The sequence below is a fragment of the Cupressus sempervirens genome, chromosome 2 (genome assembly GCF_028749045.1).
Source record: "Cupressus sempervirens isolate cs-2001-9-10 chromosome 2, ASM2874904v1, whole genome shotgun sequence".
NCBI classification, from domain to species: domain Eukaryota; kingdom Viridiplantae; phylum Streptophyta; class Pinopsida; order Cupressales; family Cupressaceae; genus Cupressus; species Cupressus sempervirens.
The window spans coordinates 770,788,829-770,806,570 of NC_143119.1; the positions used below are offsets into that span (position 1 = coordinate 770,788,829).

Below are 17,742 nucleotides of genomic sequence, written 5' to 3' on the forward strand. Positions count from 1 at the left end.
AATTGTATGTTGTTGTTCATGTTGTATCTTTTTGATGGAGTAAAAGCTTGTTCAACGGGCTTGGATTTCGATCAGAGACATGTTCGTGATGCTATGTTTGAGATAGCAGAATTTGGTTCTAATTTTGTGAAGACTTGTGAAGGATAATGCTGTTTACCGCATAGGGTAAGAAGTTCAACACATTTATAACACGATTCGATTCAGAACAGGTACTTTATTCATGTATGCACTTGCAGATTACAATGACTACAATGATCAATCGATTCTAACTGATGATTCCAAAGTCCATCTCGAGCATGTACATATACCTTTCCGAAGGGGTGACTCAAGTGTCACGCGCCCATTCGGATACTACTCTACCCGTCGGCTACACTATACATTTACCGACAACATCATCCCCCCCCCCAAAAGAAAGGTCGTCTCCGGATGACAATTACAAAATATCTAAGACAAATTAACAACAAAATACATTAATTGACCAACTACAACAAGATAGATCTGTTTTCGTCGCATCACTTTCACATTCATCCCATGCCTGCACCAAACTAGTCTCCAAACCACGTTGCATCTGTAGCCTCTCCTAACACAATACTGTCTCCTTAGCTGACCTTAATAGCCACCCATGCTACTTTCTCTGCTTCCCACTCCTAAGTACCCTGAGCCAAGTGTCATTGTACTGCCTCCAACTGGATGATCAGCTCCTCCCGAACTCTCTACGCATCCACCAAGACAGCCTCACGTCCAACACCTGCTCCAAGTGCCTCTAGTACACAGACACTCCATGCCTGCAACAACTCCAAGTCTTCACCAACTGGTCAAACTTTCCACGACTGATATCCGCAACCACTAGAGGTCTAGGGGGCAACGCCCCCAGCGGGTTCGAGGGGTAGCGCTCCGAAACCCACACAAAACTGCATGGAACACACTATTTCTGTCATTTTCTTTCAATTCCACACTCTTTCTGGCAACTGCTTATGTCTACCCTTCCCTTTGGCATCATGCATTACTCATTCCGAACTGTTTCAATTTGTCGTCGTTTTTTTTTTTTTTGCTCTTCCATTTCCTCTTTCCTGCAAACTGCATAACTGTTACCCTTTTGTCATTTTGTGAATAAATGTCACACCGTTATGGCAATTACTGTTCACAAATTTTGTCGGCTTCCGTACTGTACGGCTTCTACAAATCCTGTGAGCAATTTCTATGGTACGGCTTTATTGGATTTAGCCTCCCAAGTGATGGTATGGCTTTAGCTGTAACTTTCCCTTCTTAGTACGGCTTCCTGTTTAGCTCTTATGTACGGCTTGCTCCTCCTGCTTCCTGACCACAATCCGTATGGCGAAACCTGCTTCTACTTGTTTGAGATCGTACGGTCATGTAAACTTTTTCTCAATTCTTTTTAAGGCCGTACAGCTTGTTTCCACTGCTCTCCAAGTCCATACGAGATAGGGTCGTACGTTCCTTTCTTCTACTTCAATATATATTTTCCCATCACATAAGTCTTGGGTCCGTACGGGCATCTAGGGCCGTACAGTCATGTCAAGTTTTAAGCTTGCTTTATTATTATTTCCAACATAACTCTGTTTGAGGCCGTACGGTCGTTCAATGAGGCCGTACAGTCGTTCAATAAGGCCGTACGGTCATCAAAACTCTTACTTTGTTCTTATTTCCTCACTTTGCTTGCTTAGCTTTTTATCATGTTTATTATTATTTTTATTTATTTTTCAAATCTTTTCCAATAAGGTTCTTTTGAGGCCGTGCGGTTCTATCTCATAATTTATTTTCATCCTTCTCACTTGTTCTCTGACTATCACATCTGACTTCTTATTTATTGCCACATACTTCTTTTTTTTGTTTTTTTATAAATTAAACTATCCTAACTTCTCTTCAAAATATACACTTCCTACATATATACATTATTTACAGACATCTTTTCTTTGTTCAGCTGTTTGTCGGCATAGGATCCTTTCTTTTTCTATATATTTTCAACTTTGATCCATTTACGGCATCTGGTATTTCTTTTCCGTCCAGTGTCCACAATTTAATTGCTCCATTATACCCAACTTCCCGTATCTTGTACGGTCCAACCCATTTAACTTTAAATTTTCTAGGCCTTATTTCATTTTGTCCATTATACTTTAGTACTAACTGACCAGGTTGAAATCTATTTAATTCTAAACGCTTCTGACGCCATACCTTCCACCTGTTTTGTGCAACTTTCGTGGTCCATGCTGCATAGTTCTTATTCCTTCGGTACGGCCACTTCTGTACAGTTACCGCACCTTCAATTAATGGTATCCGGTGGACACATAGCTCTGGTGGTACTCCTTTTAAGTCTTTATACGTCCAAGCTACTGCCTTTAATACTGGGTTCCAATCATCTCCTACAAGAATGTTCTTCGGATTTTCCTCATCACCCAAGTTCATTGTTTTCACTGTCGGCTCTTCATACTTCATCGGTTTATCTTTACTGAACGTATGGGCTGGTGTTTCATCCACTTGCGCTTCTCCTTCCTTCAGTTCAATGTACTCCTTCGAAAACTTATGGCCTTCTTTTCCTTCCTCGACACTCAAAATATTGCAGCTCGGAAAGACCTCATAGTCTTCCATTTGCTAGTGTAGCAATCCGTTTACTGAATCTAAGTCGTCATCAATTGACCCTCCTTCCAATCTTAGCACCCCTTCATCATCTGGTTCCATCCTTTTTTTCCCTTCGTCATCATTCTTGCCTTCGCCTTCTGAGTCCGACGACGCTGCTTCTCCTACCATCTGTGTCTACAAATCGATTATAAATCTCCTACCTCCTTTCTCCATTGACAGAGTATTCCTTTTCCAATCATGCTTTACCTTAGCTTGCACCAACCACCCCCATCCCAGGATGGAGTCGTACCCTCTTCTCTTTAATGGAATGACTACAAAATCCAGTAAAAATGGTTGTGTCCCAATTGTTACAGGCTGTGCCATCAAAGTGCCCAAGGGTTTTATCCCATGTTGATTTGCTGTAAGTAACTGAAAGGTGGGTGGCCAAGTGTTGGTTGTCCAAGTTGTTTCCAGATATCTTCCGGCATCACATTCACTCCTAATCCTCCATCTACTATTGTATCCGTTAGCACCGTACCCAGAATGCCCATCTCCACCACTGCTAGGTGTCTGCCTGTCGTAAGTGCTAATAACATCAGGTCTGTTGCTGCTGCCGTGGTTGTTTCATTACTATCTTTTGCTTCCTCTGTCACTCTCGGGGATGGTGTCATATTTATGATAGTCGTACGCAACTGTGGCATGGTGAGAAGATCATTTCATTTAATTGGCACTTCCATTTGCATTATCTGTTTCACCATGTTTTGTTCCGCCAAATTTTTTTTCGGAATTTCAGCAGTGTCTTTTACTTGTGACTTCTCCGATCTCATCTGCTTTTCTATCTCTATTCGGGCTTTTTGTAACCTCTCCTTTTCCTCTTCCGCATTCGGATATTTTTCTTTTCTTGCCTGCTCCCACGTGATTGCCAACACGTTCTCATCACATGTTTCAATGCTTAATAAATTTACGCCTTGCTTTGGACATTTTGAATCTTCATGGTCCCCTGGACCACACCATCTGCACAATAGTTGTGGCGTCTCCTTTGTAGTACACTCCCTCACGAAGTGACCTCAAAGATTACATGTCCGACACTGTATCATCGGTTGTCCACTTGCATCATATTGTATTCTACTCCGGCCTCTGTTGTTATTGTTATTGGTTCCACCCCTTCCGCGTCTATTATTGTTTCGATATCCACCTGAAGTTGCATCATTGCCCACGTTGTTGCTATTGTTCGATGCTTCCTGCGTTAGTAACACCTACTGGTGTCCTTTTGCTTTCAAGTTAAACGGGCACTCTTTCAGGGAATGCCCCGCCACCTGGCAGATGTCACAAAACTGCTTCTTCGGGCATGAACCCTTCGTATGGCCATCCTCCTTGCAATCTGTGCACCACAGTTCTCCTTTTACTCTATCCGGATTATTTTTCAAATTTTTGAATTCTTTCATCATCCGAAGCATGTCTTTCTGTAGCGCTTTCACCTTCTTGTTCGATTCCTCATCACTACTGCTACTTTCTGAGGATGAATCATCTGAATCAGAGGAGTTATGCTTTTTCTTCTTACTCGTCTTCTGTTCACTTTCCAAATCCATAGTGCGAGTATACACATCAGTGTACGATGCTGATGGTACAATCTTCATTTTCTTTTTAAGAGTCGACCGTAGCCCCTCCACCAACCCATCCGCTGGTTGACTCTCCATCTTTTCGATCAATTCTTTCAATCGCCTGGCATAGGTTCGGACTGTCTCATTCTTTCCTTGTTTGGTGCTGTAGATTTCTGCCACTATTTCATTATCATCTTGGAGTAATCTGAATTCTGCTATAAAAAAAATTTTAACATTCTCCCATGTATTAAGTTTCTGAGAACTAGTGTCAGAAAACCAATCTATTGCCACACCCCGTAGGGTCGCTGGAAATTGTCTTACCCAATCATCCTCATCCGTTACACCATTTGCTGTCCATATGGTTTCACACGTTTTACAATGTCTGATAGGGTCTGCTAAACCATCACCATGAAACTTGGGTAACTTTTCTTTAGGGCAAACCATCGTTACTTGTCTTTGATTCTGAGGTACTTGTGTACCCGCACTGTTCTGAGCTCCCCCGTTGTTTTATGCTCCCGCGCTGTTCTGGACTCCCGCGTTGTTCTGTGCTCCCGCGCTGTTCTGGACTTCCGCGTTGTTCTGTGTTCCTGCGCTGTTCTGGACAACAGTCTTGTTTCCAACAACTGCGTCGTTTGGTCAAAAGTCTTCAAGTGACGTTCTATTCTCCGCCTGTATTCGTTCGTCTGATGTATCGGAAACGAAGAGGTCCCTCCACGCTCGTGCTCCCTCGGCACTCCGAGCCGTGCGAGTTGCTTCCCTTCCATTTGGACACTCTCCCCTCGGCGTATACAGGTTAAGGAATTCTTCCCTTGTTTCCTCCACCAAATTCAAGCGTTGTCGAGTTTCTTCCAGCAATTCCTCAGCACTCCTCAGCCTACTAGGTGAGTGCACTCCCTCCGTCTGTGCCTCTTCACCCCTTCGGTGCCCCTCGGCAATTTGCTGAAGTCTGTCTGCATTCTATTTGCTGTGTTAAAATTAAAATTTATTTTTCTGTACTTAGTTCATTCTTATCTTCCACCTTATTCCGATCTTTGTTTGGCAAATTTGGCATTAACCTTCATATCATTCGTTCATTCCAGATACGTCTAGCAACGGCGCCAAATGTTTACCGCATAGGGTAAGAAGTTCAACACATGTATAACACGATTCGATTCAGAACAAGTACTTTATTCATGTATGCACTTGTAGATTACAATCCGATTACAATGACTACAATGATCAATCGATTCTAACTGATGATTCCAACGTCCATCTCGGACATGTACATATACCTTTCCAAAAGGGTGACTCAAGTGTCACGCACCCGTTCGGATACTACTCTACCCATCGGCTACACTATACATTTACTGACAACAAATGCATGGGTTATTCCTTGGAGGCCAACTGAGTTATATTATTGACGTAATTTGTATTGTAGCATGTGGAACTTAATTGTAATATATTATGATGGTCTTATATTATTCATTGTACATTGGAGAAGCCTCAAGGCCAACTTGATTAGCTATAAGAACTTGGTATTAAAAAATGATGTTTCTAGTTGGCACGATTGCCTTATGGAGATTGGCAGTATGCTTTAGGAGATGACTAAGTGCTTATGTGTTGTATTCATGACTTAGTTTGTCATTGATTTCAACATATCAGCTTTTTGGACAGTATTGGCAGAGTAGCAGGGGCAATGTTGTTTAGTGAGGTTTTTGGTTATTGAGTTTCTTCCAGCAGGATTACAAGTATGTTTGAGGATGAGTATCGATGCCATAGCCATGTTCGCAGAAAGAATTAAGAAGTTTTGTGTAAGTTAGAGAAGTTTTGTTCAAGACTGGTTGCAGGACAGTTTGCAGAAAACTCTATGTTGATGTTCATGTTGTATCTTTTTGGCAGTTAGAGTTTGTTCAACAAGCTTGGATGTTCAAGGTGGTGGACTTTGGTTTTCAGTCTGTGAAGACTTGTGAAGAATAATGTGCAGGCTATTCCTTAGAGGCTGACTGAGTTGTAATATTGATGATGCTTTGTAATGTGTGGAATCTTAATGTAATATCTAATGATTGTCCTATATTATTCATTGTACACTAGGAAAGCTCCAAGGCCAACTCAATTAGTTATTAGGATTTGGTATTAAGGAAAGATGTTTCCTTGGTGGTAAGTATTGTTTTTGGGCAGCGAGATCATATGCAATCATATATTATGTTATGCAAGCTTTGGATGTGACTTTGTGAAGGTCAAAAAAGTGTTTGATGTTGAGGATAAGTGTGGACTTCAAATGAACTGTATTGGCAAAGATAAGTCGTTGTTTTAATGAGTTCATTTCTCTTGGATAAGTTATCCTGAATTATTTAGTGAGAACACTTATGAAACAATTTGGATAGTGATTTCAGTTGTCTTTCTTTCAAATCCTAACAAGGTTTGCACAGCTCCTAATAGGGTTGGAATCTTCTGACAAAAATTCAAAGTCTCTTAATCGGGACTCATGTATCGAATGTATTTATTTGACTCCTAACAAGACCGCATCCTTTCATAAGGAACATTTATATTAGTACATCATCTTGTGGGCATCATTCCCACCAAGGATTTCCCTTTGATGAAGGGTTTCCCTAGTTAACATATCTTGTGTCACATTGCATGGTTGTTTCTTATGGTTGCTATATTTTTTTATTACAAAGTTGATAAAAAAAAGTTTAAAATGTATAGCTGATTCACCCCCCCACCGGCTCCCCTGCCTTGCTCTCAGTTATATTGGTGGGCTTTACTTTCTAACAAATGATATTAGAGCATCACATCCTTGACGAGAAATTTTAATAGCTTAAGGAGATCCATGACTACATTTAGGAAAGGAAGTCCAAAATTTGATTAAGTTAACTATGACAACTGGAAGGATAGGATGAAGACTCATTTCCAATGCATGGGAGCAGATTACTAGTTGGTTGCAAGAGAAAGAAAGAATTTTATTGAGGAGAAAATACTTGGAGAAATGCAAGAGAAGCATTGTTATCAGCTCTTCCTGAAACAAAGTATATTGTTATCAGCTCTTCCTGAAACCAAGTCGCATACCTACAACAACTAATCCGAGGGCCATGACACCTACGCCTACAGGAAAATAAAGATGGACCCAAGATATACATAAATCAATCGGAACCCACAAAAAAGTTATTATTTTATTTTTATCTAATGACGAAGATATTATAGTCTAACCAACAAAAATCCTACTTGAGTTATGAGTAAACACAAACATTAATCATGTTGATCAATAAATGTAAATGATATATTAGTCAATGTTATTGATGATAAGGAATGATTGGGCACCAAACAGTAAGAGACCAGTCATGAGTAATAACCACCAAGTACAATATGATCTGCAGAGCAACTAAGACAAGAAACTAATCATGTGGTTAATCAATTGGTGGTTAGTAATAAATTGATAGAATGAAAACTAAGTTGTCACCATCGATATATTCTTAAACATGAGACAGCATCTAGATAAAGACAAGCTGATACTTGAGTAATTAATAACAGAAGAGGTGGTTTACTAATCATAATCATAAATTGAGTTGAGGATGCATGGATGCGCTTCAAGAAAAGACACATTTCTAGCATCTTAAGGCTTGCAACCTTTCAGATTAATAAAGTATATAATGGATATCAAATCTTTTCTTTCAACATCATTGGACATTTATTTCCTTCATTTCAATCCTTATTGGATCTGCTCTGTAAGAGCAAGTCCCATTGGTATTATCGGTTGTAAGTGATATAGGGTAGATCAGAGATGGCACCAAGGGATTGAAAATATTAAAGGTTGCATATCATAAACAGCATCTATTATCGAGCTGCAAGCATTCAAATATCAATCTGCAATAGCAACATGTTGCCTCTAGCGATATTTATGCATTTCCATGACCAAATTGACATATCAGATATAGAAAACCATTACTGAAAGCAATACAAATCAATTGCACAGGCGTATTGTTTACATCAACCATAGCACCAACCTTTTATCACTATATGTGATAAAGTAATTTCATTCATAGCATATTCATAATTGTATATTATGCATTGCTATAAAATCTATATCATCGTGCATACATTTATATCCTTATATCAGAAATAGCAGTCAATAACATGATTAGCCTCCATTACTTGGTTTAATTGAAATCAATTGATAGAGTAAGAAGGATAAGATAATTGTCCCAACTTTTCAAGTTCACCACAAAGTGGACATTACAATATCCAATCTACCAGAGTACCCACTAAGCAGCCTATAGCATTGACAATGTGTAGACTCCATTCAAAATGCATAATATAAAGGTCAACTAAACAATATGGTTGGTACAAGCATTACATAGAAGCAATATCCTCACAAGGGTAGCCTGCAATCCAATGTTCAAGACTTTGAACTCTCAGCCATCAATAGTTGATTTCAAATACAAATAATGAACTTACTTATATGGATAAAATGCACCCTGCCTCCTATCAAAAGCAAAAATGGGTTCTAACATAACTGCATTCACACCTGCACGAAAGTATCAAAAACAATATTAGGACATATCTCAAAGTAGACTAGGATCACTAATGAATCTACCATATCATACACGCTATTTTAATTTTTGACAATGCGTAGACAAAACAAATCAACATCATGCAATTTGCTCACCAAGATTCTTTAAATGGTAAATTTTATGTATCAGACCCAAAAATGTTCCCTGGAAGTCAGCCTGCAGTCCACTGGACTTGTCTGAAGTAAATAGTTCTACATTCAGTCGATATATCACGAGACTCTCCAATGGAAGACTGAGAAACAAAGATAATTCAGCATCAAGTATTATAACATAGAAAATAAAATATACTTAGCTATTGTTTCAAAAATAAAGTTCCTTTCTGAACCATAACTTCTGTTAAATCCTCAAGCAAATATTTTGAACAAACATGCTCGTATATTTAGAGCAAATAAAGTACATGGACTGCGGAAAACCCATGCCAGCTATTTATCTCATCATCGGAAAACTTTCCCATGGATTAATCTTACTGCCGGTCAAATTGTAATATGTCACCCTTTCTATGATACATGATATTATACACATGAGAAATGTCATACAACAGGTCCTAATTCATGTTGTAATTTGTCATGACTCCTGTAGAAGGGAACACATTTGTTCAAACAGCTTTAAGAACCAGAAAGAGCCACTAGATCACCCAGAATCTACTTCCCTCACATCCACCCTCGTATGTGTGCATGTATTTGTGTGTGCGTGCAAACAATTCTGGGAACAAAGACAAACAATATTTAACCCTGAATTAAATCCAACGAATGTGCATTCTCTTAATATTAAAACAATTATGCATTAGAAAATAAGATAAATAAGTGGGTAGTTAACAAGATCAAATAACAACCAATAAAAGGTTTAGGAAGCAATAAACAATGGAGGGCAATTTAAATTGGTGAGCAGAAATATTAAAATCTAGAGTCTACAATAGAGAAAATTTTCAAAAAAAGTGGAGCACAACTAAAGACTCTATTTAGTTGTGCATTGTGCATGGGTTACATAAATTTATTCTATATTTCCCTTTTATACGTTCTCATTAATTTAGAAACCAATTTTTCAATGTTCTCCAAAGTTTTCATGGTATACTATTTTTTTATTAAGCAAATTAGTCATTTCTTGCATCTCTTTGGAATTTTAATGAGGATCAGACTGCAAGATGACCTGGATGTTTACACAAACATTCATTTCAAGTAAAATACACCAGCCATAAGTGGCTGCATTGAAATTGAAAGTGAATCTTATAGCATATTAATTTGGGAGTTAAGTGCTGTTCTCCAGGCATAGATTGTATTGACATTGAAAATCATTATTTGAAAGCTAAGGAGGAGTTGTTTCCATGCCATGTCCCCTTTCTAGGTGACAGGATATGAGCAGAGGCTTGACCTATCACTCGAGTTCCCATAGGTCAACAGTGCAGATAGGGGACACATTCTGAGGGTCAGAAAGCTTTGCAAGGACACTGTGAGCCATGTTGGGCTTTCAGATAGCAGTTCGTACAATTTAGGGAGGTCTCCTGTTTTTTAGGGAGAACCGGTAGTTGACTGGATGACCATCTGGGGACACTGGAGCAGAGCATGATCCTTTTGAGCAATTTCAGGTGTTTGGGAGAAAATCCTTTTTTTTTTGGGCGAATCCCTATTTTTTAAAAAGAACTGTCAATTGGCCTGCAGGACTCTGATCATAGTTCTTCAATCGGAATTCAGTTTTAAGTTCAGATTTGCATTTTATGAAGAAATCAGAAAATATTTTAATATTTTATAAGTTGGTATGAATAAATTAATATTAAAATGATCTGATAAAGTCACTTCAAAGTATATAAGTTATAATAAAAAGTAGACCCCTTTCCTAGCCTTATGAACATAAAATGTTTTAATAGAATGGGGAAAACCGTTATAATATAAAAATATATTACTGAGGGGTTGAATATAAAATGTTTTAATAGAAGGGAGGAAACCATTATAATAATAAAATATAATGACTAAGGGGTTGATTTTTAAAGGCATATATTTTATTAAAAATAATCAAGTGAAATCATGGAAACTCTAAATGTTACACCTAGGGTTTGGAGCCTTTTGAAAAGGCATTGGATGTCATTTTGCATCATGCATGCTATTATTTTATCCCAAAAACGCTCAGGAAAGAAAACTCTTGATGTAAATAGGTTGGAGTTGGACATTTCTCCAGCCCGTCTACAACATTATGAATTGTTTTGCTATATCAGCTTGAGAAAGCAATTTGAATACCGTTTGTGGAGAAGTAGCTGTAATTGGGTTGGAAAGGGAACAAAATTTTATATCAGAAGTGCAGATCTGTTTAGTTACAGGTGAGTTGTGGGAATTACAGCCAATTATACTAGCTGTACATGTAATGTCCCCATTTTTAGCAATTCCTGCAGTTGGCCAAGTCAATTCACCATCATGACCCTCATAAGTTGACAGTAGGATTTGAGGGTCTCAGTGTTAAGTATTTAACCCGATAATACACAGGTCTGAAAGTGCAGACTGCACTAGACCTTCTTACCCTAATATATCATTAGGCCGGCATTAGATTATATATTTTCCTTAGGAGCCGGTGAACTTCTCAAGAAGTAACATTATAATCCTTAACTAATCTAATAAATTGTTAGTTAGATGTTATTGTGTTTGTATTTCAGATCGCCGACTTATAGAAAAATTAGTTTATGCTAGTTTAGGAAGGGATATGTCCCTTTGAGGGACATACCCTTTAGCAAGGATATTTAGGGAGGTTATCAGTGCAATTAGAGGACACACAGTAACAATTCAGTCTGCTCCTCTAAGTATCAATATCCTGTAATTAATATCAGAAATACTCCCATTCAAGCAAGGTTGACTGTTCCTTATTGTATCGGCATTAGAGAAGTTCAGTGTTCTTCACATATTGCACAATTAAGGCTATATCATTAAGCAATATCATCATACTGATATATTGCAGAAGTAGATAATTTTGGATCAGATATACAAGTGTCAACTTCTTCAATATTCAGATTATTAGAAGACCATTCTTAGCTATCAAGGACTGAAGTAAAAGTCTGACTCAAAGGATACAGAAGTTGCAGAATCTTTACATGATATCAGAGCTCTGGTAGTCGAACCTAGGCTCTGCAAAATTTAGTTATCAAACTTCATATATATCTAGCAACTCTCTCATATCTTCAATGGCATACACAATTAGACCCGAGGACAGGTTTGATGGGAAAGAACACTTTGAAGACTAGAAGTTCATAATCATGATGATTCTTGACGAGAATGATGTAAGACAATTTGTTGACAAAGCATCCAAACAACCATCAGTTGAACTTCATAAATCTATCTGGAGCAAAGGAAATAGAAAAACCATTCAAATCATTTTAGATGGAGTAAAAATGATATCGTACCTATGCTTACAAAACATCAAACTGCCTTAGATATGATGAATGCATTACGAAATGCATATGAAGTAAACAATGCAACTAGGGTTCTCGCACTAAAAAGGCAACTGAATCACATTCAGATAAAGAAAGGAGAATCGATAAATTCTTACTTCCTAAGAGCTGCCAGCATTAGAGATGAACTATAAAGTATAGGAACCACTATTAGTGACACAAAATTAACACTTATGGCTATAGATGGATTGTCAAATTCATGGGAGACATTTGCACAAGGAATAAGTGCTAGAGATAATCTTCTGGACTTTAACAAACTCAAGAACAATTGTCTTCAAGAGGAATCTAGAAATCTAAAGAAAAGAGGGAAACCGAAAACAGAAGATGAAGAACTTCATGTTCTTGATACAAACTCCTGTAAGGGCAAGAAGAAGCATTTCAAGAAGGAAAAGGAAAATCAAAAGAATGGAAAACTCAAGAAATATCTATCTAAAATAAAGTGTTTCCAATGTGAAAAATTTGGACACTACAAATCTAATTGTCCTAAAGATTCCAAAAAACAAGCAAACTGTATAAATGTTATTAGGGAAGAAGATACTTATGATCCTGAGAACCGTGTTTTGTATTCCTCACGATCAAATGAAATTTCAAATAAAGCATGGGTAATTGATAGTGGGTCTTCTAGACATATAACGGGATACAAAAAAACACTAGACTCTTTATCAGAGAAAGTTAACGATGAAGTTACCACTGGTGATAATTCAGCACACTTCGTTGAAGAAATTGGAAATTGTACTTTGAAACTAAAATCAGGAAATACTCTTCTTCTTAAAGGTGTACTCTATGTACCAGGAATTAAAAGAAACCTAATCTCAATTACAGCACTTGAAGATGATGGGCATAATGTTGTAGTTGTGGATGGCAAAGTATTAACTTGGGCAAAGAACTCCTCCATCAAGAAAGCAAAGTTAATTGGTCAGAGAAAAGGATATTTGTATGAATTGAATACAGAATCTAGTCGATCTATTCAAGCCTTAGTTCATGAAGCTGCAAATATAAATGAAATATGGTACAGAAGATTAGGGCATCTAAATTTCAAAACTTTATCAACTATGGAGAAGATAATTACAGGATTACCTAAACTAGATAAAGACCACTCAAATATTTGCAAAGGGTGTGCTCTCGGTAAGAACACCAGTAAGTCCTTTTCATGATAGTACTAGAAAAACAAAAAATGTACCAAAATTAATTCATTCAGATTTATGTGGACCTATGTTTGTTCCTTCTCTTAGAGGATTCTAGTATTACATCTTGTTCATAGATGACTTCTCTAGGAAAACATGGATTTATTTTTTTAAATGCAAAAAATCAAAAGAAATCCTATAGAGATTTAGGAATTCGAAACATTAAATGAAAACTTTTCAGGGCATAAAATTAAAACCCTTAGAACTAATAACGGAGGAGAATATACCTCAGACTTGTTTAAAAGGTTTTGTAAAGAATCAGGGATTAAGAGGGAGTATATTGTTCCTTATAATCCAGAACAAAACGGGGTAGCAAAAAGAAAGAATAGGACAATTATAGAAGCTGCTAGAGCTATGAGTTTTCATCAAAATCTCGAATATTATCTTTGGGCAGAAGCCTCTTGTACTATTGTATATATTCAAAACAGAAGCCGTCACTCCTATGATCCTATCTTAAAGATTAAAACTCCTGAAGAAGTATTTACTAAAGTAAAACCCAATATAAGTCATCTTAGAATTTTTGGGTGTCCTGTATATATCCATGTACCAAAAGAAAAGAGAACCAAGTTAGAACCCTCTAGGAGGAAAGGTATTTTTGTAGGGTATAGTGAAACATCTAAGGCATATACGATTTTCATACCTAGACAATAAAGTATTGAACTTAGTAGGGATGTAATTTTTGAAGATCTTGCATTGAAAAGAGCCATTAGTTTTGATGAACCTTCCCCTTTATTTAGTTCTAAAAGAAATAGTGAATCTAGGTCCTAAAAGGAGAACTTAGAAGAAATTGAAGATGAAATTGAAGATGAAATTCAAAATACAAAACTTGGAGAAAATTCAAAGAAAAGACCACTTTGGGCCATCAAAACAGTTGAAGCAGCTCAAAACTTTGTTGCACCTTCTGGAACAGTCAGAGAAAGCAAAAGACCTAAAAGATTCTCTAGTTATATAGCAAACATGAGTGATTTATCCAAAATAAAACCAACCAATCCTTCTAATGATATTAAACATACAGCTTGGAAAGAAGCTGTGACAAAAGAATACCAATCTATTATGAAAAATGATGTTTGAGAAATTGTTCCAAGACCTAAAAGAAAATCTGTTGTTTCTTCCAAGTGGATATTTAAAATAAAGCATGTTCCTAACAGTAGTATTGAGAAGTATAAAGTCAGATTTGTAACCAAAGGATTTTCTCAGAAAAAAGGGATTAATTATGAAGAAACCTTTGCTCTTGTTGCCAGATATACCTTTGTAAAAGTAGTCTTATCAATTGTCGCATCAAAGGGATGGAAGGTAAATCAAATGGATGTAAAAACAACATTCCTAAATGGAAAAATTTCAGAATAAGTATATCTGTATAATGTCCACCACTTAGCCAGTCTGGATATATTTTGTCGTTAGCCCATTCTTTTCATGGTCCTGAAGGCTAACCAGGACTTCAAAAAGGATCCTGAGGTTATTTGGCATAGTCAAATCTAATTACAGGCCAAATGGAGTTTGTTTGTTGGGTTTTGGGGAGGACTTACTATTTTTAGTAAGCCAACAGGGGATGCAGTGCCTTCATTTTCCGGTGGCAGGATGAGATGCATTTTGTCAAGCTCTTTCTGATGAGCTATTATATGTGGGGATTCTGAGTTTATTTGGTATGTTATTTTAATGTTTGAAGTTATAACGATAAAGTGACTATTAAAATTAAATATTATAATGTTTCATAAAGTCACTTTATAAAAATTCAAGTCCCCCCTTTTAAAATACATACATGGGCATTCGTAAAAAGGAAAAAAAGTAACATTAAAACTCATGTATTATCCCACATTGGCAAGAGGGAAGCATAGAACTAGTGAGGAAGGGTTAAAAGAAAGAGGATAGCTCTCATTTGGGGATGTTGAATATTATTTGAAATTGGAAGTAATTGTGGAGATTATTTCTTCAGGCTTGGAGGACGCAAACCCTCTACGCTTTCAATCTTGACGCCATTGAAAGATATGGTCTTGAGGTTCAACATTGTAACAGCAAGTTCCTGTAGCATGGTACTATAGCAGTCCGAATCACTGTAGCACGATACTGTAGTAGTGAGTTACTGTAGCAGTCTGAATCACTGTAGCGCGGTACCGTAGCTGCGAGTTACTGTAGCAATTTCAAAACTATTAACACTGTTGTAGCCGCAATGGGTGTGGACCATCATTGAACTCTATAGTTGATATAATGTGTTGAGTTTAATGAGAAGATATGATTGTGATGGTAGTTGTCATTTTCTAATAATCTGAAACAAGAAATAAATGAATGGTCATTGTTATTAGTTGCATATGGTTCTATGTTGCCTCCTATTTGCATCTCATATGAAACACAAACAATCTTGAGAAACCATTAATCAACATCAAGCTGAAAACTATAAGAAATATAGTTGCAAGCCAATTGTTTGACAAAATTACAGAAAGCAATAGACATTAAAATAACAAAAACAGGACAGACTATTACAATCTGAAGCAACCTGAAGGATTTCAATCTCATGATCCTAACACTTTTGTTTGCAAGCTCAAGAAAGCTCTCTATGGGCTTAAATAGGCTTCCAGAGCCTAGTATGAAAGAATTGATAAGTATCTCATTGGCTTAGGATTCTTCAAAAATGAAACTGATCCAAATTTATATTATAAAAAAGATAAAGATGATATGGTAATTCTGATACTGTATGCCGATGATTTACTAATAACAGGTGATGATCATCTCATAAATCAATGCAAGAAAATCTAACTAGAGAATTCGAGATGAAAGATGTCGTCAGTAGAAACTGTAGCCGACAGGGTGTTGTCGTCAGTAAAGATTTTGTAGCCGACGGGTTCATGTCATCGATAAAGATTTTGTAGCTGACGAGTAGATTGGTATTGTTATGTAGCCGATGGACCCCTTTGGGAAGGTTCAGCGGAAAGTATTTATACCCCGTCTGGGTTCATTGTAAATCATCTTATCTTATCGGATCTTATCACCAGTTATGTAATCTGTTGGCATATGCGAATAAAGGAGTACTATTGTTCGTGTTCATTATCTGTGTGCATTTCTTAATTAACTTATGGGGTAAACATTTGGCGCCGTTGCCCTATGAACCTGGAAGGAGGGAGGAATGAAGCTTAATGCCAAATCAACTTAACAAGGATTGAAATAAGATAAAGGGGAAAGATGGCATACGCAGTGCGCAAGAAAATTTAATTCTAGCACAGTAGGCAGAGCGCCGAAGGAGATTCCAGAAGATTGCCGACGCAAATAGGAGCACGGAGGAATTGTTGGAGGAGACTCAACAGCGGGTGGAGTTGGTGGAAGAAGCACCGGAGGAGTTTCTGAATTTGTGTTCGACGAGGGAAGAGAATCCAAATAGAAGAGCATCGACTTGCACGGCTCGGAGTACCAAGAGAGCACGAGCGTGGAGTGAACTCTTCGTTCGGGATACACTTTTCCAAGGGACAACTTCAGAATATCCTTCACCAAGGTTCGCAACTATTGAGTCCGCTGGTGTGGGAGTACACTCCGCTAATGTGGGATTGCAGACCGCCGATGTGGGAGTACAGTCCGCCAGTGTAGGATTGTAGACCACCGGTGTGGGAGTGCAGACCGCCGGTGTGGGAGAACAATCCGTCGGTGTAAGAGTGCAGACCGCCGGTGTGGGAGAACAGTCCGCCGATGTGGGAGTGCAGACCGCCGGTGTGGGAGTGCAGATCGCCAGTGAGGAAGAACAATCCGCCGGTGTGGGAGAACAGTCCACTGGTGTGGGAGAACAGTCTGTCGGTGTGGGATTGCAGATCGTCGATGTGGGAGTGCAAAGCCAAGTTGTGGGAGTGAACAGCGCTAGTGTTGCAGGACCGAGCAATGCCTATTCACAAAATCCAGTAGTGATGGCAGGACCAAAAGAAAAGCTGCCGAAGTTTGATGGCGATGGTGCGGCCGACCCCATCCAACATTGCAAGACATGCGAGACAATTTGGAGGGCAAATGGCATAACCGATACAAATGAATGGGTTCGGCAGTTTTCGGCCACCCTACGAGGTATGGCAATTGACTAGTTTGCCCATGCAGATCCCGAGAACCTAACCACTTGGGATGACCTTAAGAAGGAGTTTACGGCGGAATTTCAACTACTTCGCGACGACAACGAAATTTAGCAGAAATATACAATACAAGACAAGGAAAAAATGAAACAATCCGAGTCTATGCCAAGAAGTTGAAGGACTTGATCAACAAAATGGAGAATAAGCCAGCTGATGGATTACAGAAAAGGTGGTTCATTGAAGGTCTACGCCCGAAGTTGAAGGCACAGCAGTGGATGAACACAGGGAGGAACCAAAAAAAGAAAAAAAGAAAAACGACGACAGATTCAAATTGTTCAGAATGAGTAACGAATGATACCGAAGGGAAGG

The 17,742-nt window shown here is 38.1% G+C and overlaps 2 protein-coding genes across 9 annotated transcripts in view; both read right to left on the reverse strand.

Annotated features, from left to right (window-relative positions):
- DBE1 (debranching enzyme 1) overlaps positions 1-17,742 on the reverse strand; it is a 360,131-nt gene that overhangs the window by 227,060 nt on the left and 115,329 nt on the right. For all 8 annotated transcript variants that reach the window (XM_089815520.1, XM_089815524.1, XM_089815521.1 and 5 more), the window contains 2 exons: positions 8,821-8,957; positions 8,610-8,679 (listed from right to left, as the gene is read on the reverse strand). In XM_089815520.1, the coding sequence (XP_089671646.1) occupies positions 8,610-8,679; positions 8,821-8,957 (207 nt within the window). The remainder of the gene's footprint in view (positions 1-8,609; positions 8,680-8,820; positions 8,958-17,742) is intronic.
- LOC149575730 (uncharacterized) lies at positions 3,481-16,807 on the reverse strand. Its single transcript, XM_089815526.1, has 2 exons — positions 16,779-16,807; positions 3,481-4,904 (listed from the first exon to the last, which is right to left on the reverse strand). The coding sequence occupies exon 2, from the start codon at positions 4,620-4,622 to the stop codon at positions 3,834-3,836; it is 789 nt and encodes a 262-aa protein (XP_089671652.1). The 5' UTR covers positions 4,623-4,904; positions 16,779-16,807; the 3' UTR covers positions 3,481-3,833.